Genomic DNA, 24,356 nt, shown 5'->3' with positions numbered 1-24,356 from the left:
GGTACACATAGATATTGTCTTAGCCTGCAGTGCAGCAGGACGGCTTGCAACACGGCTACATTATACAATGTAAGAGGTCAGAGAACTCAGCATTCCAACACAAGCATGTGAGTGTTAAACCCTTTACTCATGTCTTGTTATTGAAATGCCTGGATTGATATAAACATTAGTGAAAATAGTCCGATTGACATAAACATTAGAGAAAAAGTCCGATTACGCAGCCTGGTGGTGTTTCCCCCTTCCTAAGGTGCCTCCCTCTTCCATGTCAGGACCTGCTGTAGACAGACAACACAGAGACGTGTACACAGCTATATGTCTGGCTCTGTACTCCTTCTGGCTGTGTAACTGGAGAATGCCACTTATCTGCAGTCAGTGAAACACATTCAATGTTACAAATTGCTGTAATGTTTTCTGTAATCATGATTGAAATGACTGGCATGGTGTTTAGCATTCTAACTGGACTTCCTTTTCTCAAGAGTTTGTAAGGATACAGTTTGTAATATATGAATCAGAGAGTGAACTGAATTTAATGTGTTTAAAATGGTTTAATGGTTTAAAATGAATGAACGAACGAACCTGTGCTATCACTAATCACAAAATAAATGATTCAATGATTGTGTGAATGAAAAAAAAACAATCAGTTCAGAACAATCCAAACCAAAACACCATGAAACATTTACAGAGGCTTTGTGAGAACTGATGGCGACACAGATCCTATCGAGTACATCCTACACTTGGTGTTACTAAACTCAGTTGTTATAAGACTTCTGTCAAAATGTTTCTCCAAAATGTTGGTGTTATAAACAGGAAAGCACAAGTAATTTAAATTACTGAAAGAAATACTGATTATTGCACCCCTGTCTTTCAACTCTCGCTTATCAGATACCCTTTGAAACAACTTGTAAGATAAATAGCATCTGACAGACACACGTAAGAAGCTATGTGTTGTGGATGTGTTCTGGGCGAGTGAGTGAGTGACGCAAGTTGCTGTATTGTGCGATTCCCCAACCCCCGCACCCCAAATTACCCAATATAATCGTTGCCTGGTCAGCGCCACAGCTCGCGTGTGTGTAGTTGCGTGTGTAGAGAGGTACGAACACGAATAAGATGAAATCCCGAGGTACCATGCCGCAGGTGCACAGTTATACCCCAAACAGACACGGCCAAACAGGCTCACATAAGCTCACGTACCTACACTCGCTCACACACAAGCGCGCACACACACGCACACTTAGTATAGTGGTGAAATGTCTCACAATGGCCACTGAAATGTAAACAGTTTCCCAGCTATTTCGACGGAACAAGGAAGTCACGTCGGTGACGACTAATCATGATTTGTCTGACCACAGCCCTGCTTGTTATCTTAGCAATCACAGGTACACATAGATATTGTCTTAGCCTGCAGTGCAGCAGGACGGCTTGCAACACGGCTACATTATACAATGTAAGAGGTCAGAGAACTCAGCATTCCAACACAAGCATGTGAGTGTTAAACCCTTTACTCATGTCTTGTTATTGAAATGCCTGGATTGATATAAACATTAGTGAAAATAGTCCGATTGACATAAACATTAGAGAAAAAGTCTGATTACGCAGCCTGGTGGTGTTCCCCCCTTCCTAAGGTGCCTCCCTCTTCCATGTCAGGACCTGCTGTAGACAGACAACACAGAGACGTGTACACAGCTATATGTCTGGCTCTGTACTCCTTCTGGCTGTGTAACTGGAGAATGCCACTTATCTGCAGTCAGTGAAACACATTCAATGTTACAAATTGCTGTAATGTTTTCTGTAATCATGATTGAAATGACTGGCATGGTGTTTAGCATTCTAACTGGACTTCCTTTTCTCAAGAGTTTGTAAGGATACAGTTTGTAATATATGAATCAGAGAGTGAACTGAATTTAATGTGTTTAAAATGGTTTAATGGTTTAAAATGAATGAACGAACGAACCTGCGCTATCACTAATCACAAAATAAATGATTCAATGATTGTGTGAATGAAAAAAAAAAAACACTAACCGAATATGCAACCTAGTGGTGTTTCCCACCCTACCGTTATTTATTTAGGTAGTTCATTTATTTTGTAACTGTATAAAGTCCATCTGAATAAATTACTAATAAACAGACAAACAAACAAACAATCAAACAAATAACACTATTAGACTAACCTGTGATATCACTTATCAGCGGGCTACAGTTTAGCAATCGATATTCTACTCACTTGCAAGTAGAACATGCACTGTACTACAGATACCAAACACCTGGGCGTGAGTTCTGACTGTTAGTCAGTGCGGTGCTTGAAGGAATGAGTGATATTTCACACTAAGCCGTGATCTATATGGGATCACGATACCACGACACACTCTGATAAATCATTCAGCTGGATTGTATAAAGTTAAGCTAAATGCCACAGTGGGTTGGTGCAGGTGCAGGTCAAACACTGCTACTGCGCTTGTACAGTTTGATGTCTAAATGGTATTACATGTAGTTTTCGAAATGTATCATTTTTCACTTGATCAAAATAATTTAGATTGTATATTGGTAACGTTACCTCATAAGGTACTCGGGGTCCACCGAATAACGCTGTGCGGACATAATAACATTTCCACAACGCAAGCATAACGTTGTGTGGAAGTAATATTAAATAACATTTCCACAACGCAAGCATAAGGTTGTGACAGCATTGTGACGACGTGACATTGTTACGAGGATTTTACCATGACGACATCCTGGAAGCACACGTGGTGTTATCTGACAACATGGACGACGTGTTGCGTTCAAAGAGCACACGGGGCACATATTGCCCCTGTGTACCTTCAGCAAGCCATGATCATAGCTGGTATATAGTCCAGAGCTGTCACCCATTGAATGTGTCTGGGATACCCTGGAACAGATCACACGTCATCGTCAACAACCATCGACAAACTCTGAAGCAGCTTGACGCTGCACTGCAGGGAGAGTGGGATGGAATGATAAGGGCTGTCGGATCCGGGACGGGTTTGAGAATGGAGGCGGAGTCATGATGAGTTTTCATGGAAAATCACTTGATGGACTGTCGGGAGCAGTTCTCAGTTACATTGTTAATATATTTATCGCATTAAGAAATTTAAATCATGACAGTTGTGACACCATTTTATTGAGTTATCCCTTATATGTCTTAAATGATATGCAGCCATAAATATTTACATATTGGTTATATAGTATGACGTTTTTCCTTTCAGTCGACGATCTGCCGAAACAAAATGCATCGCCTAACAGCGTGGGCCGTTCTGTTGTCCACATTCTTCAATGGTAAACTGACTTACGTCCGTTGTAAACATGATAACCATTGTTCACTTGTAACGATGATTTATGTGGTTTTTGACTGTCCACTCTGTCAAGCACATGCACAAAGAAACTGAAAATTAATCACTACGTTGCCGAGTCCGGCCAGTGACTGCTGATCCAGGAACCCGACAATGGTAATGTCAGTAGTCAGGGCCACGTCAGGTACATCAACCATGTTTATGTGTGTTTCCCATTGATGCTGTATGTCCTAATGTTACAGAAAGTGAGAATGTATGGTTTTACGATGCTATGGTTGCTGATTAGAATCGTTGCTTCCTCGTCTTAAATTTTGGAGGCGAGAAAGCGAGAAAGCGATAACGCGAGACGAGAAAACGATAACACGAGATGAGAAAGCGATAGCACAAGACAAGAAAGCGATATCATTGCGCGAGAAACGATAGAGCGAGAAAGCGATATTACCTTCAATTCAGTCCTGTCAGGGCATGACTGACAACAAACTGGAGCTCCATCGCAATTCGTAATTTCTCAATAGTATTAAATGGTTTTCAGTAATGTTCTTGTCCATGTATGGCATTGTTTGACTTGACGTTTAGAGAATATAGATGTAGACTTTCCTTTGTCACACTATTTGAACGTATACAATAGTCATGTCGTGAAATACCCGAAACATCCATTTTGTGAAGTAACTAAAGGAATTACATAATTTATGCCTTGACTGAACTGGAATTGTCTTAACCAAATTAATGACACCAGCCAATTAAAATATGATCTTGTGTGACCAGTGTGTCGGAAGTACCAGATGGAAGGGAGGGACCAATGACAAATAAGACATTGTGATAGCACTGACGCAGTCTTACAAGGTATATTCAGCCACATCCAGACCATCCTCCTCCAATAAAGTCACTGCAACAACCCACATTAAGTGAGTGAGTTCCGACTTATGTCGGCCATAACAATAATCCAACAAATTGAAACCTGACATATTTATGTCACTGTATTGTATTTCATGGTTACCAAAAATACAGCTCTACTTTCTTTGAATTTATTAAGATGATAAAATTTATTAACTGACGATCTTCACATATGTCAAACTAAATCGCTTCTACCCAGGGAACGAAGAGACTCGCATGGCAGTAAAGCACGTTGGTGCCTAAATGTATAAACAGAACCATTCCACAGTCAGTAGTCTAACCTAGGCAAAGGAAAGGGTGTAGTCAAACGTTCGTCCAGTCAAAGCTGAAATAGTACGCTGTTAAACGCTAAGCATTGTGAACTTGGAGGTATTTAGGAGTTGGTGTGCTGAACAATGGGGAGAGTTCTATGGATATGCAGCTTCTTTATCATATCATAAGCCATGTTTTGGTGTAGACACTGTTATCAAGCACGCGATGTACAATGCTGCTGGAAAGGCTTATATATACATGAGTAAGATTTGTTCAGTAAGTTGATTGATGTTTTCTCATTAACAATGATGCATGATGAAGCCAAGCGCCCATGTAAATAACAACCCATTGCTCTGTATCACGTTTATCTCATATCATACATATCACGTACGTTGTGAATATATTGTTGAGACCGTTAAAATGACATTTATATGTCGAAAGTTGATGTGTAGGACATTCCGTTAGCCATAGCTGACCGCCATCGTAACTTATAAATACCCAGATGTACCTATCTCTGTACACATGTCTTACATGTATATATCACAAAGGGTACAGCTGCTCGCGGTAGTGGAGGATTTGATAAGCTGAATGGTGACGCGTGTTTCCAATTAATCTGCCACCACCAGAAATAGACTTCACGCCTTTTACCGATATGGAGATTTGAATCCGCATATTTAGTGCGGCGAGGGGACGATTTATCCATTGGGCAACCTCACCGCCCCTATCAAGTCCAGTTGTGTTGATTGTATTGACACTAATGTTTTGCAGCTGTGTTTGCCGATGACGGCCCCTGCCCTAGCGGCGTGGCTGAACTTAACATGGAGTACAGTCTTACCAGCGACAGAAGGAACTACACGGGGTGGATCTGGGTACAACCAGGGGACGAGCGGCATGTTGCAACATGCAACCAGTCATGTAGCGCCCTAGCAGGATTCAATGCCACCATGAACGCTACACACACCACATTGACAATAGACAGTGTTGGGAAGAACCAGTCTGGTACATGGAAGATACTGGACACTAGTGACTCATCTGTTGTCTCTCAAGTGTGTCACCTTGTCACTGCAGGTATGTACGTAATGTAAACACCCGAAGTGATAACTCATATCTATCATTACTGTTGTCTTACATTTGTAGAGAGTTTGTCACACCCCTGATAGTAGTGACATAGCTTGTGAGGGACGTATACAGTGCTAGCAAATTGAAATACGAAATCACAACCGTTGGAATGTGTGACTGATACTGGCCCACATTTGTAGAATTATTATACCTTCGAAATGTCCTAAAAATAGTGAAATCAAATTCAAATAATTTTACTTTCAGTATTATTTTGCCCCTTGGCGTTGTGAACATTTCTCATTTGAGTAAGCATGACAACGTAATTTCCTTAACTAACGAATAAACTCAATTTTTTTGTACTCCTTTTACCACTGCATATGAAAGACTTCTGGTTAGTCATAAACGAAACACCATTCTTTTTGAAAAAAACCCTTGTGTGTAATGAAGAACAAGCGCTTAAAAGTTGCTAAAAAGCCGTCTGCTTCTCTCTCGCCCGCAAATAAAACCACAGACAGGTTACGCAACTCTGTCACTAGAGCCCTGCAGCGACGTCATAGAAGGAAAGATTTTCAGTTGTATCAGGGAGCGTTGTGTAATATCCCTGGTTGCATAGAAAATGTGTAGGAAGCTCGTCATTTTGCTGATTTCTCGACTTCACCAAAGACATGCCGAATTGTTGTGTTGCCGCCACTTGCTCCTTGGGGTCGGGTAATGGTGTCACTATACACAGATTTCCACCGGACCCCGTAGTTTGCGCCAACATGGCACCAAGCTCCTGTAAGTTCTGTGGAGGATTCCTTGCTTGACGGAGCCGCCTGCCTAACACATCCCACACATGCTCTGTGGGGTTGAGGTCGGGAGATCTTGAGGGCCGCTCCATGATATTGATGCCAGCATTGCTGAGGTAACACGTTCTTAAATTGGCCGTATGAGGTCTGGTGTTATCCTGTTGGAAAGTCAGACCTGGGCCATAAGCTGCCATGAATGGCAAAAGCTCTGGAACGAGCACCTCATCTGTGTATGCTGCCGCATTAAGGTTTCCCTGGATGACAATGGGTCGGGGGTCGAGCATGACCGTTGACAGCATCCACTTCCTGTACGCAACACTGGACAATGCGTACGCCTTCTCCTCGTCTTTTCCAAACTCTAACCCTACCATCACCAAAGGTTGATGTGAACCTTGATTCATCACTAAACACAACCCTTTTCCAATCTCGCTGGGTACATCCCAGGTGCCGTCGTGCCCAGAGAAGACGTTGGCGTCGATGGAAACGGGTTAGAAGTGGTCCACGATATGGTCGCAGTGCATGAAGACGAGCAGAGCACAGGCGATTTCGAATGGTTTGGGCAGTCACTCGACCTCCAAACTATACATTCTGAGTGGATGTGGCAGTGACAAACCGATTACGCAAATGACGTGAGACAATTTGTCGGTCTTCTGCGTGTGACGTCACACGTGGTCGACCAGGACGGGTGCTACAGCTGTGGTGCCAGTTTGATGGACACGTGTCTGGAGGTTATGGATGGTTTCTCGACTGCATCCCATAACCCTCACAACATCAGTGACGGACGTTCCCGTATTCAGCATGCCAATGACACGGTCACGCCCAATGTTTGACAGTCGTGGCATTGCAAATTAACGAATAATTAACCATAAAACCGAGTTTTTCTAAGATGACACTCTACTCTGCTACCGTGAGATCAATTGCACGTGTATCAATAGGTCACGTGAGTTGTGGCACGTGGAAACGTGATTTTAGCGTGCAGTGCTCTCCCCCTTGCTACGTAGGCCCGACCAGTAGAATGAATGTGTGACGTAATGCCCTTGACAATGCATTTAACCATCATCACAACAAGAACTCTTTCAAGAAATATTTGAAAACACTATTTGAAAAATAATGAGTGTCAAGTTTATATTTTTGCTGAGTTTATATCGACCCTCGCCTCCCCTCCAAGAGTGAGTGAAATGTTATGTTATAGTGAGTGAGTGAGTGAGTGAGTGAGTGAGTGAGTTTAGTTTTACGTCGCACTTAGCAATATTCCAGCTATATGGCGACGGTCTGTAAATAATCGAGTCTGGACCAGACAGTCCAGTCATCAACAACATGAGCATCGATCTGCGCAATTGGGAACCGATGACATGTGTCAACCAAGGCAGCTAGTCTGACCACCCGATCCCGTTAGTCGCCTCTTACGACAAGCATAGTCACCTTTTATGGCAAGCATGGGTTGCTGAAGGCCTATTCTACCCCGGGACCTTCACGGGTCTGTTATGTTATAAGCAATATCATGTAAAATCCTAATGTTCATAAATAAAATACATGTTTTACTACCATTTATCATGAGACAGGGCGCCGCCAGTTTTGAAAATCGTGAAGTCACGGGATAAAGTCCGTTAGAATTATTGACATTATGGTTTGTTTTCATCAAGTTAGAAAATCAAAACTACTTTTTACTAGTAGTTAAATATGTATTTGAATCATGACCAAAAGGATTTTGCCTGACACAACTTGTAACATAACGACTTCTTCCACGGAAGCAAGGTGGGGGTCGAAGTGACATTAATATTGCAAGTAATATCATATTGCCCTCCACTTCCCTTCCAAGAGTGAAATTGGTATGTTATAAGCAATGCCATGCAAAATCCTATGGTCCATCAATAAAATACATATTTTACTACCAGTAGAAAGTACTTTTGCTTTTGTAAGACGGTGAAAACAAACTCAAATAGCATTCATCATCAGACAGGGCGCCACCATTTTTTAAAACTGTGAAGTCACGGGATAAAGTCCATCTGAATTAATGAGATTATGGTTTGTTTTCATCAAGTTAGAAAATCAAAGCTACTTTCTACTAGTAGTTAAATATGTATTTGAATCATTACCAGAAGGAGTAGGCATGACACAACCTGTAACACAACATGTAACACAACCTGTAACACAACATGTAACACAACATGTAACACAACCTGTAACACAACATGTAACACAACCTGTAACACAACCTGTAACACAACCTGTAACACAACCTGTAACACAACATGTAACACAACCTGTAACACAACATGTAACACAACCTGTAACACAACATGTAACACAACCTGTAACACAACATGTAACACAACCTGTAACACAACATGGGCGAGGTCAGGGTCTAAGTGAAAATACAGATGTACTGCGTGGTAAATTTTTTCACTGGCTAAATTTACTAGGTTTGTAAACGTTCACTCACCAGTATGTAGACACTTGTCAATATACGTCTTTATGTTTAGTCTCAAAATCCTAATTATTTTATAATCATATTTATATGCATTTTGAAACTTAATAAAAAGAAGCGATCTGCGAATGTATAACAGGAATGTAATATGTCGACTTTCAATAGTTTGCCTATATGAATCATAATTCGTCGTCTGTATCATTACCCTTCACGACAAAAACAATGATTCTGTTGAATACTACGACAACGTAATAAAGACAAAATGCATATATTAAAATGAAAACAAATTAAAGTTATAGGAGCAATGTCAGGCTATTACCTTGTTCGAGGAATGTAGCCATCAATATCCACAAAAACGAGTGATATATAATTCATCATTTCCCAAGTGATGTGTCAGTGAACATTCTAATATACGAAATGTATCGTTTCAGGTTTTTCACACTGCTGTATATATATTGCTCACATTGGTCAGCAAAGATAGCACACCTGCCAACTAACTGCATAATGTGCGTCATTAATATATTCTATTAAAAAAGTAATTTAGTTAGCCAATAATGAGCAATGAATTAATGTGTTGGGTGTTGATTTTACATACACACAGACACGACAGAGTGTATGCAGTATAAATTAGTAAATATACATACATAAACACTACCATTTGACAAAACCCCATTTAAATCACCATAAAAGCAATATATCAATCAGCGTGTTATCGGTTAATCCTTTGATCGATCAAGACACAAGAAATGCCAAATGGGGACCTTTGTCGGGTAATCTAAGTGGCGTTAGAACTAATTATACAGACCCTCATATCTATACCTCATATTATGTCACGGAGACGCGCCGCTCTCATTGGATGAAATTTCGTTTGCGGTTGAGAATTGTGCGCTGTTGTCAAAAAGGTCAGTCTAATGTAATTAAAGATCGGAATGAGCAGTTTTAATTATAACGATGTCAATGAGTGATTTATGCATTTGCACCCCCTAGAGTATATGTGATCTTTAAGTAGTTGTGCCTGAACTGTTTGCCACCAAGGCTGAATAGTGAAATGTTCAGTGCTAGCGCTAATAAAACATTTCCTGGCAGGGAATTCCTTCTACGATGTCGAACAATACCGACTCATCTAACGTGTGTTGACACTTACATCTACTAGAAGAAGGACACGAACGCATCTCGAAATTACCGCGTACTAACATGATATTTTTAATAAAGATGGATATATTTTGCATATCTGCATCATCACTACTGTGCTGTGTTGCATCTTTTTTCAGTTTCGAATCCCGGATCGCCCCTATCATGTTTGTATGTTTGCGTTCAAGGCTTTCGCCAAAGACGTGGACGCATGGTTTTCTTTCCACAGTGAGTGAGTGAGTGAGTGAGTGAGTGAGTGAGTGAGTCGTCCGTCCGTCCCTCCGTCCCTCCCTCCCTCCCTCCCTCACTCACTCCTGTTCGATCTGACATTCTGCGTATTTCGGTCTTTAACCAGAGCCCCCGCAATGCAACATCAGCAGTGATGTAGACACTGATGCCCTTGAAATTGGCACAAAGGTCACTCTGTCAGTGGACACCAGAGGCTACTTCTGTTCTGAAGCCGCTGGTCTGAACCTCACGACTGGTAATATCACAGATGGCCTGCTACAGAATCTCACAACAGGCGACCTCACAGACGCGACCGCGAACAAAACCTTCAACATATCATCTACCCGACTGGGAGAGGTCAAGGTCACGTATCAATGCGAAAGAAGGACATGGATACTGGGCTGTGGCGGAGTTCAAAAGTTACAGGGTATGAAGCTTTGACGACGGTGGTTTACTTACATACTTTTATAAATGTAAGGAACACTTGAAAATATCTCCAAATTCCTTTTATGGCCATTTGTGTTTGTTAGAGAGAATTGATTAATTTTACTACTGAATAATTGTACCACCGATATGGGTACAATGTGTGAAGAATATTACTCATGTCACGTGATATTGCTGAAATATTTTTGAATGCGGCGTAAAGCTAAACTGACTACCTCGATACACTGAACCAACTTGAGACTAAGCTATTGTGACGTATCAACTGATCGAGGTCGAACCACTCGACTTGAGGCTTGTGTTGGGAATTTATGACGTAGGTAACAGCCGGCCAGCACCTTGCAAATCCCTGTTAGTGACTCATGCATTACACTGTATTGACATGTTTGTTTAGGCTGACTGTTTACCTTATATTCCAGCTGCGGCCTCGTCTACAGTCGACACGTCAACAGGTACGTCAGTGGGCGTGGCACATTATAGATACGCAGGAAACGAATGGGTCAGACTCGGTCACTGTTTTGTTTGTTATGGATGTTTGGCAGTATTCGCCATATAATGTAAAGTTGCCGTCTGTGAGATCACGGAACCTCATTGTTTTACCTTCCGCCCGGTCCCTACTGCAATACTTAAGAACTGAATGAAGTAAGTCTAGATTTCTACAGGTCTGAATCTGCCATCTCAATGGGGTACGTCTACTACTTGAAAGGATTTTTGCATTTTTTTTCAGAATTATATGTTTTCGGAGACTACAAATTAATCTTTTTAAAGGGAACCTAGTAGAACCCGACCCCTTGACCGAACCGGTTGAAGACATTGTTTAAAGACTTCAAAATTATTTTCGACATGTTTACTCTGTTCGTTCTTACAGAGTAATGACTAAACAGTTGCGTTAAGTGAATAAATAGCTGAATTTATAGCATGTTGTTTTCACATTCTGTATACCTGTGTTCGTTTTGAACATTCTTGTAAACTCTTATACAGACAGACATTGGTACTGAAGTTATGTTCAAAGCAAGAGTGGTGAAGTACGGCTGTATATACTGTAATACAGACTGTAATACAATACATGTATTTACCTAGTAGACAGGGCAAATCGCATCGAGTAGCTTTGTAGAGTGATATACAACCCAGTGTCTTTTACAGCCACATCGCCATGCTGCAATCTTTCACATAAATGTAATTATATAAGTAATAAACAAGAATGAATGACGCAACACAAATATAGCTGGAACAGTGCTTCGTGTGGCCTTAAACAACAAACAAACAAGATAAAAAGGCTAACAAAAAAACCCCAAACAAAATAAATCTAACATAGTGGCCTAAAGTATTCTGAACCATTGCTTGATACACTCCTTATGTTGAAGGCACACCTACCATGGATGATACATGTACGGGAGGAATGGGACTGCTGGGTGACAAATACCACATTGTTGCCGACAGAAGCAACTACACCGGCTTTGCATGGGTTCGACCAGATGACCGCTACGTCGTCACCTGCAACCCCAGTTGCAGCCCCACCGCCGGATACAACGCTACCTTCAACGATACACACTCCACAATTACTATTGCTGGTGTTCGACTAATTGATGTTGGGACATGGGGGATCTCGGATGTAACGTTTACAGATGCCACCCTTGCATACGTGTGCCAACTGAAGGCAGAGAGTGAGTTTTCGTATTCTCCCAAATGTTTGAACGGACGAGTCCTATTACCTTTCCAGAATACTACTTTTGTATAGATACCGGGTCGATCGATAAACAAGAACACTTTGTAACTTATACGAAGCATAACAGCATAGCATTGCCATATCACACATTAACAAAATGTATTTATATACAGTCACAGAAATCACACAATGTGCAGGAAAGTAAACGTCGTTTTCCTGACGCTGCCAGCAATACCCCGCCAAGCAACGGCGACCTGCAATGCACCCACAAGATGGCGTGCCACGGTGGCGCATTTCCTGACTTTACCGATTTGTTTCATTATTGTATTGCATGTACTGCCTCGTATAAGACAAAGGCAACATTCAGTTTTTCTGAAAAGCTGTGTTTATACAATTATGCATATGTCCTCTTTTTCCGACGTTATCCTTGACCAGGACTTCCACAGCGCAGCATCAGCAGTGACGAGAACACCGACTCCCTGGAACCGGGAACCCAGCTGACCCTGACGGTGAACATCACAGGTTACTACTGTTCTCGGGAGACAGGCTTTTTTCTCACTACTGGTGCTACGACGGAAGAGTTGGTGAAGTCACACGACGTCACTGCTGTATCATCCCAGACCGTCAACAAAACATTCACCACTGACCTCAGACGACTAGGAGATGTGAACGTGGACTTCCATTGTGGCACAATTCAGACTCTTACTTGTACTGGAGTCCACAAGCTCATGAAAAGTAAGACATTTCTCTATAGTACACTACGGGTAAGACGACCCCACGGGACGTGTTCATTGCTCATGTTCGAGTAAGGTAACACACAACCTTATTCAAAAGAAATATATGTACGCCTTGTGCATTTCGAGTCCTTATTGCTTATTTTAGAACATGGCTAAGCAGATTCTTATTCATTTTCACAAAAAGTATGCATTTTGGACACTTTTAAAAACATTCTTACAATACAGTACACCACAGGAGGTACACGTTGCCAGACAGTGATTCACTATAGGTTCTCTAAGTGTACCATTAATCTGATTGGCCATCTTCATTTTGTAAAATTTAGTAATCCTGTTGTTTTTCCTATCTGTGTATTCTTCGACTATTAGTATATTCCGTAATATCTTCAGAAATTATTCATGAATGTAATAGTTTATTATTAATGCTAGATTTAACAATAACTCTTTTACCTGCAGGTATTATGTCGTTGATAAAATCGTAGACAGTATTAAATCCTAACAGGGCTGTGATGCTTGTGAATACCAATTCAGTACTAAGAAAATTGCCAAGAAACACTCTTAATTGATTCCAACACGTCTGTACATATTCACTGGAAATAAGAACATGGACAATATCTTCAGGTTCTGTTTTGCAAAACGTGCAGATATTTCTATCTATTAATTTCACTTTCATTAAATCTATTTTGTATTTAGAATCTTATGATAAACCTGAACTGGATACAGAATGGCTTAATATCACATGTTCATTTTCTATAGATATTGCAAATATTACTCCATGGTAATGAGGTGGTAATCAATTCTCCCACTTGCTACACGCCGCGGGTAAAACATCGGTTTTCGGCAGTTGGAAGATACAAGAAGACAATATGCATGTACTGCATTACCAGTACATCTCTCCACGACACTGGGGTATTTTGTATCACACAGTAATCGTGCAAGAATGTTCCTCTAACTGGATATCTGGCGTTGAACTCCATGGAGTTACAGAGGTCTTTGATGTTTGTAATTCCGTTATCAGATCACTAATAACTAGAGATGGATTCGAAAGTTGATGTTTGGACCAGAGCGGTGCAGAGAGTATTTTGGGAATATCATTCTAATGGGCAGGGCATATTTATAACTGGATTGTCCACATTACAACATTTTTATAATGCAGGAGGCAGCATTTTGTGTGAGGATTGGGTTCCATCTAAAGATATATGGGCCAAAAACACGTTTTTGTAATACCTTATTTACAAATGATTATGAAACTTACCTACATTTTGGATACTTACTGTATATTTTCTGTATTGTTTATCGCCATATGTTTTCATCACGATATGTTTACGTGTCTACAACCAGCCACCTCAGAGTACAACTTTAGCACCGGGTGCCATGTTTCACTTGTTTACAACCAGGTCCCCCGCTGTGCAATATCAGCAGTGATACGGACACCAGTGCCTTGCAGCTGGGTACAAACCTGACCCTGACACTGGGCCTCAGAAACTACTACTGCCACCGTAACGCTGGGTTTGACATCACGACTGGCAACATCACCGACGTGTTGATGCAGAACCAGAAAACCAGCAACGTCACCGACACTACCATAGCCATCTCGTTTCTTGTCACATCTGATCACCTCGGCAACGTCAGCGTTACGTTCACGTGCGACGTAACAACCACAACACTGGAGTGTGAAGGGGTTCGCCGTTTGACGGGTAGGTCCGTTCCTCAGTGCCTCTCATAGGGATGGGTGTAGCACTATTGAATAAAGAGACTGCAGTTTGCAAAGTTGTACTAAATATCACCACGTTAAGGTCAGAGATCGCGATTATCCCAATCACATCGTATGTACTTCGCGTGAAGTGCAAAATTACGATGACAGGTTTAGGATTGGGTTCCTGAAATCGGTAATAACACCGGGTGTTCGATAAATAAGGGAAATAAGTGGCACTTGTCGTCCAGACACATTATGGTCATACCAGTATGTGTTCGATGGACCCAGCCACGGACATGTCCTTACAACTGGACGTAGCATCAACACGATCTATTTAATGCTCTCAACTTGAGATTTCTGGAGATAGTCAGAGCTGGGTCTTCCATTACCTTGATGGTGTACATCTATATCTTGATAGAGGCAGCTCCCACAACCACCGGCTCAACGTCAGCATTAACGTCAACATCAACGTCAACGTAAACGTCAGAGTCAGCGTCAACATGTACAGGTTGTTTGAAACATACATGTGTGAATGCAAAGGAATAACCTGACAGATTTAATTTGGTGGAAGGGGAAAAATGTTCTGAAAATGGTATAAATGGAGCACTGAAAAGCAGTGATGACGTCAGGTGCTCGAGAAATGTGTGTCCTTCCCTACATGCAGAATAAACTATCCCTAAAAAGGAAACGCATAGATTTCTATTTTTTTAAAATCTATTGATTACCAATTGTGTTAAAACAATCGTCAAAATATGTAACAAAAGTTTTGATAGCATAATTTTACCCAACTGGACAAGTAAAAATCCTATTTTACCTGACAATGTTGATTTTGATAAGATTTCTGACAAGGAGTAGAAAGGCATCGCCACAACGCAACAGATATCATTTTCCAGTTGAAGTTGTGCAGCAAAGTGCATTCACTGTCTGACAATAAAAATCCAGATGACTTTCAGAAACTGGCATTTGTTTGGAAGGAGTTTCAAGGTCAAATCACTACGTCACGTCTTGACTCGGAACATCGCCATTTAAAGAATGCATGCTGGAGGTCATGCCAGACATCCGAATGTTAGTCTGAGCAAGATATCATGGCTTGCAGCTCGTTGCAACCAAACAGGTATAACAAATGACCGTCCCCATACAGTCACACCTCGATTTACCACTGCAGCCCAAGATCGGTACATCCAGGTACTACAATTGCGTGATCGTTTTGCCACAAGGGCAGCAAGGGGATATCCGGTGAAACTGTAGGGAACAGGTTGAAAGATATTGGTCTGAGTGCCAGGAAACCCGACGTCGGGGTTGTGCTACGTTGTCACCATCGCGCTCAGCGTCGTCTTTATCTAAAAGTATCCACTTGATTGTATAGACATTACCTTCTAAACTGGTGTAAAGACTAAAGTCTGTCTGTGGACGAGTTAAGCATGTTTGAAAATACAACATGTTCTCCTATATGCGTTTCGTTTTTGGGATAGTATATAAAAACCAATCAAAACTTGTCACTGTTCTCGAAAATACTGTTTAGTTTGTTTTGTCTCCTCAAGAAGTCTGATTATATTATGACATATATAGGTCATTTGCAAAGTACATGACTTTGTAAATTAGGCTTCAAAATGAAAATCGAATTAGGACGCGAGAGGGTATTCCGGTGGTGAAAGCATCCGCTCGTCAAGAGGACCCTTGTTCGATTCCTCACATTGGGTACAATGTGTGAAACCCTTTTAAGTTTCCAACTACAATCTAAGAACATGTTGTCTTTGAACTATTTTTGGTATAATTCTGTTGATTTTCAGGTTTGAATCAGTGAGGATATGCAATCAAAACTAGAATTATAATTTTTGTTCAAAAAGGTTTTACGAGCCCAACTTAAAAAATGTAGTTTAAGATCAGTTTGAGCAAACATACACGGTTCCAGCTCTAGTACTGGGGAACTGTTCTTCCACGCTGCTGCTTCTAGGTTAGGATTTTACGGAAATAAAACGCACTCAGCGTGAAATATGTTCATATTGAAATTCATTTTATGTACGTTTCATGCTTGTCGTCAGAGGCGACTAACAAGATGGGGTGGCCAGTCAATGCTCATGACGTTGATCACTGGATTGTCTGGTTGGCTGGAATGTAGTGCGGCACTGCACAGCAAAAAAAAGAAAAAAGATGTTTTCGTGCATGGAACAGACGTACTGTAGTTGCCCACGACTAACATCCCCAGCATGTCTTCCCAGACTTACTGTTGGCAGTCGACTAATGCTTTATGTCGAGCACGATGGTCTATTCAGCACGCAGAGTCATCTTTAAAAAGATCACGAACTCTTGAGTGACAATTTGCCGTGGTATCGGCCTAACCTGTTTCACTTTTATTCCAATCAAGAGTAACTCCGCATGTCAGTCAAATAATGATAAATAATTCATTACTGTTCCTTCTAGAAACGCCTTCGACCACCACATTCCCAACCTTGACTGACACAACGTCGACGATGACGTCAAAAAAGCCGACGACGTCAGAAGAGCCGATGACGTCAGAGGATCCATCAGCCAGTTCTCCATCGCCTAAAGATACAGGTCCATCCGTAAAGTTGACTGTTGGTCTGTCTGTCGGTGTCAGTTTGTGTGTACTTTTGGCTGTCGTCACTGTCGCATTTAAGATTTACAATGAAAGATTTACTGAGGAGAAACCACGAATGCCAGAAGACGTAGGCTTGAAAAGTGTGAACATTATAGAAGAAAGTGAACGTTTGTAGAATTGACTGCAAGAGTAAAGAAAGTCATCGACCTTTTAGGAACAGACTGGAGTACGTAGAACATCACCTGATCTCGAAATATCCCTTTAACAAATACCTACGCCTCTTAATCGTTCGTAACCCTAAGAATGGTTAACTTTGATCGTAGCTAGTGTGCTACGCAGCAACTAGAGAGCTACTGGCTACGAAGATGTCGAGAATAGCTAGCCTGGTGCTTTAAGATAGAATGACATTTCACGACTGCATTGAAAATGATTCTCTCGTTCAGTATGACGCTCAACCAAATTCCCATAAATGTAAGATCATAGTGAGAGTTTGAGTATGTTGTGAAATAACTATTATAATCTGCGGTGAACCCCATGTACACAGTGTGAGTTAGATTCTAAAAGTAGGAGAATACCCAAATGTTATATTAATGTTTGAAAACTCTACATGTACGATCAGTTTTGTTACAGTATGGATGAAAAAGCCCTTTGTGGCCTTTCTTTGACAGAATCTTAATATACTTATCTACTACGTATGTAGCAGCAGGAACACAAGACTTGAAACTCGCGCCACAGGTTTTAATAATTTTCGTTTCATCGTTGTACATAGTCGTTACACAATAACAGTATGGCGTTGAGCAATTTATGCCGAGGTGTGGCTAGGTTCAAAAACAAACAAAGAACCTCTGTACTACAGATCATATAAAAATATCAAAATTCATACGCAAATGTTAACAAACCTTATTTAACATAATTTTACTTATTTAGGGCTTTAAACAACATTTCAAAACCATTTTACACATTTCATTTAGGCTTAGTCATGAAAATGATGAAAATAACAAAAACATACAAATTTACAGTAAATTTCCCTTCAAATTACATATTTCACACCAGAAACATTTCTAAGACAATAATGGCAAATATTCATTACATTAAACATTCTTGGAAGCAATTAGATAGGACATACGACAAAATTTTACTCACATCTTGTGTAGCCACATGGACTTGGTAACCTTTTCAAAATGGTGTGACCTTGTTGACTGCAAGGTGATATGCACTCTGGTAGCCAGACTGACTACCAGGGGCAGACTGACATGCAAATTAGGTCACCTGACCTACTGTTTATAAACATTACCATGTGCTTTTGTTATGATTATACAGGTAGTGGCTTGATCACTGTTATTATTTGGAAATATGAATTTGGAAATGCCTTTACATAATCACCCATGTGGTTAATTTCTGGTGTACCCTATCGTGATCTTTCTGGAATTTTGCTGGAAAACCAAACTCGCTCACTCTTGGTGTATAGGCAGTATGCGATTTCTTTTTGCCGTGGTGGGGTTTGATGTTTGTCTTGTATCACCTGCTATGTCATGTGTTTGCATGTTGTATATATTATCACTGCTGTGTTAGTTTGTCTTGTGTTATCAATGCAGTGGTTCTATACATATGAGCAGTAATCAAGCATCACTCACGTGTAAGAAAATGTCAGTTTTACGTACAAACGGCAGAGAACCAGGGCCTAGATTTTCGAAGCTGGCTTTTGGCTATGATAGTCGTATGGGCCATACATTAACGCTACCTTGAGACAATATTAGCGCTAAGAGAGCATCTAAAATGTGGTCCCAGGGCCTCGTCACTGTTACGGTGCCGGAGGTACGACAGTTGTAGCACTAAGATAGCGATCGTCACTGTTACGGTGCCGGAGATACGACAGTTGTAGCACTAAGATAGCTATCGTCACTGTTACTGTATCGGAGGTACGACAGTTGTAGCACTAAGATAGCTATCGTCACTGTTACGGTATCGGAGGTACGACAGTTGTAGCACTAAGATAGCGATCGTCACTGTTACGGTATCGGAGGTACCACAGTTGTAGCACTAAGATAGCGATCGTCACTGTTACGGTGCCGGAGGTACGACAGTTGTAGCACTAAGATAGCTATCGTCACTGTTACTGTATCGGAGGTACGACAGTTGTAGCACTAAGATAGCTATCGTCACTGTTACGGTATCGGAGGTACGACAGTTGTAGCACTAAGATAGCTATCGTCACTGTTACGGTATCGGAGGTACGACAGTTGTAGCACTAAGATAGCTATCGTCACTGTTACGGCGTCGGAGGTACGACAGTTGTAGCACTAAGATAGCGATCGTCACTGTTACGGCGTCGGAGGTACGACAGTTGTAGCACTAAGATAGCTATCGTCACTGTTACGGCGCCGGAGGTACGACAGTTGTAGCACTAAGATAGTTATCGTCACTGTTACAGTGCCGGAGGTACGACAGTTGTAGCACTAAGATAGCGATCGTCACTGTTACGGCGTCGGAGGTACGACAGTTGTAGCACTAAGATAGCTATCGTCACTGTTACGGTGCCGGAGGTACGATAGTTGTAGCACTAAGATAGCTATCGTCACTGTTACGGTGCCAGAGGTACGACAGTTGTAGCACTAAGATAGCTATCGTCACTGTTACGGTATCGGAGGTACGACAGTTGTAGCACTAAATTAGCTATCGTCACTGTTACGGTGCCGGAGGTACGACAGTTGTAGTACTGAGATGGCTTTGTGACAGGGGTACATCTACCCGAGGTACTCCGTCTGAACGAACTTGACTTCTTGTTTCCAATCATATCAAACTGTATACCCCCTGAAGACATGAGGAGATCCAAGTCAGATCTCTCAGTGCTCTAACAATAGTCTTCATCATGATCTTCTGTAGTCCAGTGATCAACAGCATGAGCATCGATCTGCGCAACTGGGAACCGATGACATGTGTCAACCAAGTCAGCTAGTCTGACCACCTTATCCCGTTAGTCGCCTCTTGCGACAAACAGTCGCTTTCTTTTAGCACGTATGGGTTGCTGAAGGCCTGTTCTACTCACGACCTTCACAGGTCTCTCAAATAATGAGGGGCGGTGAGGTAGCCTAATGGTTAAAGCACTCGTTCGTCACCATGGGACCTGGGTTCGAATCGCCACATATGTGGTGTGTGAAGCCCATTTCTGGTGTCCCCCGCTGCAATATTGCTGGAATATTGCTAGAAGCCAAATGTGACCCGCAGCTCTTGTGATATTGTGTAAAACACGTGCTTTACACACGGTCATCTATCAGAACAAAACTCTGGAATATTGCTGGAATATTGATAGAAGCCAACTGTGACCCGCAGCTCTTGTGATATTGTGTAAAACACGTGCTTTACACACGGTCATCTATCAGAACAAAACTCTGGAATATTGCTGAGTAGGGAGTAAAACTACAGTCACTCACTATTAGGACAAAACCAAAATTAACATTGTCCTTGGGTTACGGTGGGTTCGTTGGGTTCGATTCCCCATATCCAAACATGGGTACAATGTGTGACGCCCGTTTCTGTGGTCCCGTGTCATGATATTGCTGGAATATTGCTGGAATATTGCTAAAAGCGGCGTAAAACTAAGCCCACTCACACATCTTGTAAGCGAGACAAACAACGATTACCGCTGTCTAGTGTGAAAAGCAACTTCAGTATATCATATATATTATCTGCGTGTAAATGATCAAGACTGGAAGCCAGAGATTACAAACAGTAATTAGATTTGTTTCCTAAATTACGATCGACCACGTGTTACAAGTGAAAGTCAGGTCCTATGTTGTTGGTATGACATTTGTTGCCTAAAGAATTTCTAAATCCCTTGGTAATTGGTTAAGTTGTCGACCAAAGGCTGACTAAACATAATATACAGCGTTTAAAGGCACATTAAAAGCGGCGGTAGTAGTATAGGGAATGACAGTTCTGGCTCACTTTCAAGAAATGTCTCTACAAAGCCTTATTTACTAAATAAGGCTTTGGTTGGGTCATTAGCTCTTGCTACTATTACCCCTACTATAAAAAAGTTGGCGGTAATTACTGTGCCTTGGTAGGAGGTAACACTGTGCCGTACGGTACGATCAATAATTCTTCTCTTACAAAACCCCTACCCGGCCCATCCCTCAAGTAGTATAAGTTAGGTTCCTCACTTTGGCGGCCTATGTTATGTTTATATCAATGAAACAGTTTAATGTGAACCGCCTACGATCTCTTTGGTGTTCATAATAAAGGCTTGCTGGGCTTTTTGTATTCCCTGTGCTATGTACTTTTTTTTCTCGTCCTCGCTGATAGCAGACTTACGAGACTTGGATCGAATATCTTGTTTCATTCCGTTATATTTTTTGAGTTCAGAGAGGATTGAACTAAACTCCTCTTCTGAGATCTTACTATCAGTGAGTGCCGTGGAAATACGCTCACTCACTGTGTTGAGCTTTGCTTCGGCCAGAACCCTGATCTCGTCATGTTTCAATGCCTTACGATGAAGTCTGCGTGATATTAACTTAAGCGCCAACCCTGCCAACCCTGCCACCCCAGCTGTTATTTCAAAACTTAGCACTATAGGTGCAGCCACGATGGTGGTTAACAACCCAACACCTGCAGCCCCTAGTCCCATGCTGGTTGCCATAAGGGTAGTGTCAGCCCCATCTACGATATTGAAAGCTCTATTATATTTTTTACATAGTGCTTTCCGCGTGTCACGGTCTTGTTCTAGTTGACGTTTCACATCACATAACTGCCTCAAGCGGAACCCATCTACGGTTTCCAGCGTCTTCACTACTTCCTCTACGACTGGGTACAGACCCATCCTATAATATATATTTTGAAAAATATTTTAATTGGGTTTCAGTTAATAGTCTATCAATGTATTTGAAGCCTATAATTAATAGATTATTATCAATGATAATAGGTGTTAAGCCAATAGACTTTTCTGTTGTAATAAAAACCCCAGGGAGGCTTATTAAGCGGTTTATAGGACCCGTGGGGGTATCCCGTTGTATAACAATACGGCAATATTGATCTAAGTGTTCGGTATACCAGTGTACTACCACCCCGGGTAAAAATTGACGTCCTTTCGAGGAGTTTTCCTGGTCAAAATACGTAAAGAGGACTTCTATGATTATTGTGTAGGGGGAGAATATCTCAAGCTGCCTTTCGTGTAAATACCTACTTTTAAATGTTAATTTACTTTCTATTCCAGAAATTAATCCAATTTTTCCTTCATAAAAATATACCGAGGCTGTTGCTTCATTCCCCGTAATGAAATCCCCGGGCCAGATACCGTTATTCCTAATCTTAGAGATAAACCTCCACCCCTCTTTTGTTGTGATATAAGGTGAGGCGATTGTTAAGTTGATCAACCATTTGGGTTCTTTTAAATCTGATAACGACACCCGTCTGTACACGTTGTCTTTGAAGTGTAGGATGTATAATTCATCTTCCTCACCAGGCTGATCGAATCCCTCCGTGTCTCCTAGGTCGTTAAGCGTAGTGTTGGGATGATGACTAGTCATTATTATACTATTATGATATAATTTCCAACTGGTTTTCTGATAATAATTCAGGGGTTAACTTCATACCCATGAAGTGTATGTTGTCAGGCAGGAAGATATTGATTAGTGATATCTTATTTTCCACGATCACGTTGACCCCCTGTAGACTGGTCTTGGGGTCGACACCCCCCCGCACGTAAACATTACAAATTTGAAACTGATGTTGTTTACCCCACCCGAGTTTGATCCCCTTCACGATCTCGATGTTATTCCCCGATGGTTCCCCTAGGTAGACTTTGATGATCAGTGTTCCGTTTATCGTTATATTATCTAGTACCTTGGTCACGCCTTCGAATTCAGACACCAACTGCAATTTCACGTTTTGTACGGTCGGTTTACTCGATAGCATGTGGGCTACCGCAGTGTTGGCTGGGCTGACGACTACGCTACGTCTTTGAGTTGGGACGTAAGCCACGAGCAGGGTTCCATTGTTCACGACTTTGTTTAGGTGGTTGTCTTTGTTATCTGTGAACACGTAAGGGGAGATGAGTCTAATATTGATCAACCAGTCGTCTTTATCGGGTAACAACACCCACTTGTCATCTTCGGTGAAGACGAGCATATATGGTTTGTTTTTGACGACGGTAGTGCTCTCAACATCGTCTAAGTCGAACAGTTTACCTTCGAACGATGGGTATATTACCCAATTATTATCACCGGTGTTGACAAGGGAGTACTTAGTGTTTACTGTTGCTCTTGTGGTATCTATCATATCACTTAGGGTTCCACCGGAGGGGATTTCAACGCGTTTGTAAATGTTGTTTTTCAGTTGCAAGGCATACGATTTACCATCTACTCCGGGAGCGTCGAAACCGCGTGTGTCTCCGAGGTCGGAGATCCCGATATTGACGCATTTTTTCACTCCGGGCCCTTGTGCGCTGGTCATGTTACGTGAAGCGTTAAGCTGAGGTATCCTATATTTACAGGATTATGATTTATATCTAACACCGATATTGTCAGCTCAGGTATGTTGCCCTGGGTTAATCTCTTATACTGCCGTGGTGAAAACGACTCGGTTCTACCGTCGTTGAATTTCTCAGTTTTCACCGGCACTGCTCTCAGTATAGTGGAAGGGTGACCTCCTTGAATGTTATACGTTGTGCTCACCTGACCGAGATGAATGTACAGCTCTCGGTACGGTACTAGGTCGGGTAACTTCGTGCCTGTGACGGTTGTTGTTGGTTTTATCTCGTCAGGAGACATACCGAGTATCCTCGCTAATGGTCGGCCTAGCCTCAATGAGGTTCTTCCGTTGTTGATTAACACCACTGTACCGTTTGAGTCGTTCATCTTGAGTTCGGCTCCCAGGGGTTTGAAGACCTCGTCGTTTAGAGAGCACACGCTGTATTAGCCGTCAGTTATCTGGCTGCGAGTTCCACTAACGAACAGCTTATTGTTGCTGATATTAATGTTAGTCCATTGCGGTAGGTAGGTGATATCGCAGAGTGCGACTTCGAGTTGACCTGACGTGTTATCGATCGCGTGCGTCAGCTGAACGGCCTCACCGCTCGTTATTCCTGGAAGTGTTATGTACATATTACATATATATTTATTTATATAATAGTTTTAAAATGTATTCCCCTGGTGTGTTTTACCCTAAACTGGATGTAGAT

At 41.6% G+C, this 24,356-nt stretch overlaps 1 protein-coding gene across 2 annotated transcripts; it reads left to right on the top strand.

The window, feature by feature from the left end:
- Positions 1-1,376: 1,376 nt before the first annotated feature.
- Positions 1,377-18,827, top strand: LOC137278295 (uncharacterized). Of its 2 annotated transcripts, none has more exons than XM_067810586.1 (9): positions 1,377-1,482; positions 3,222-3,291; positions 5,220-5,519; positions 10,213-10,512; positions 10,946-10,978; positions 11,891-12,190; positions 12,628-12,927; positions 14,324-14,623; positions 17,044-18,827. In XM_067810586.1, exons 2-9 carry the CDS (start codon positions 3,243-3,245, stop codon positions 17,355-17,357), a joined length of 1,896 nt encoding a protein of 631 aa, XP_067666687.1. In that variant the 5' UTR covers positions 1,377-1,482; positions 3,222-3,242; the 3' UTR covers positions 17,358-18,827. The 2 variants fall into 2 exon arrangements, with proteins under 2 accessions (XP_067666687.1, XP_067666769.1); XM_067810668.1 differs by lacking the exon at positions 17,044-18,827 and adding an exon at positions 15,041-15,310 and having other exon boundaries at positions 1,383-1,482.
- The last annotated feature ends 5,529 nt before the right edge of the window (positions 18,828-24,356 follow it).

The sequence above is a fragment of the Haliotis asinina genome, chromosome 1 (assembly GCF_037392515.1).
Source record: "Haliotis asinina isolate JCU_RB_2024 chromosome 1, JCU_Hal_asi_v2, whole genome shotgun sequence".
Taxonomy (NCBI): Eukaryota; Metazoa; Mollusca; class Gastropoda; order Lepetellida; family Haliotidae; genus Haliotis; species Haliotis asinina.
The sequence above is the reverse complement of the archived record's forward strand: the minus strand, read 5'-3'. Positions and strand labels throughout refer to the sequence as shown.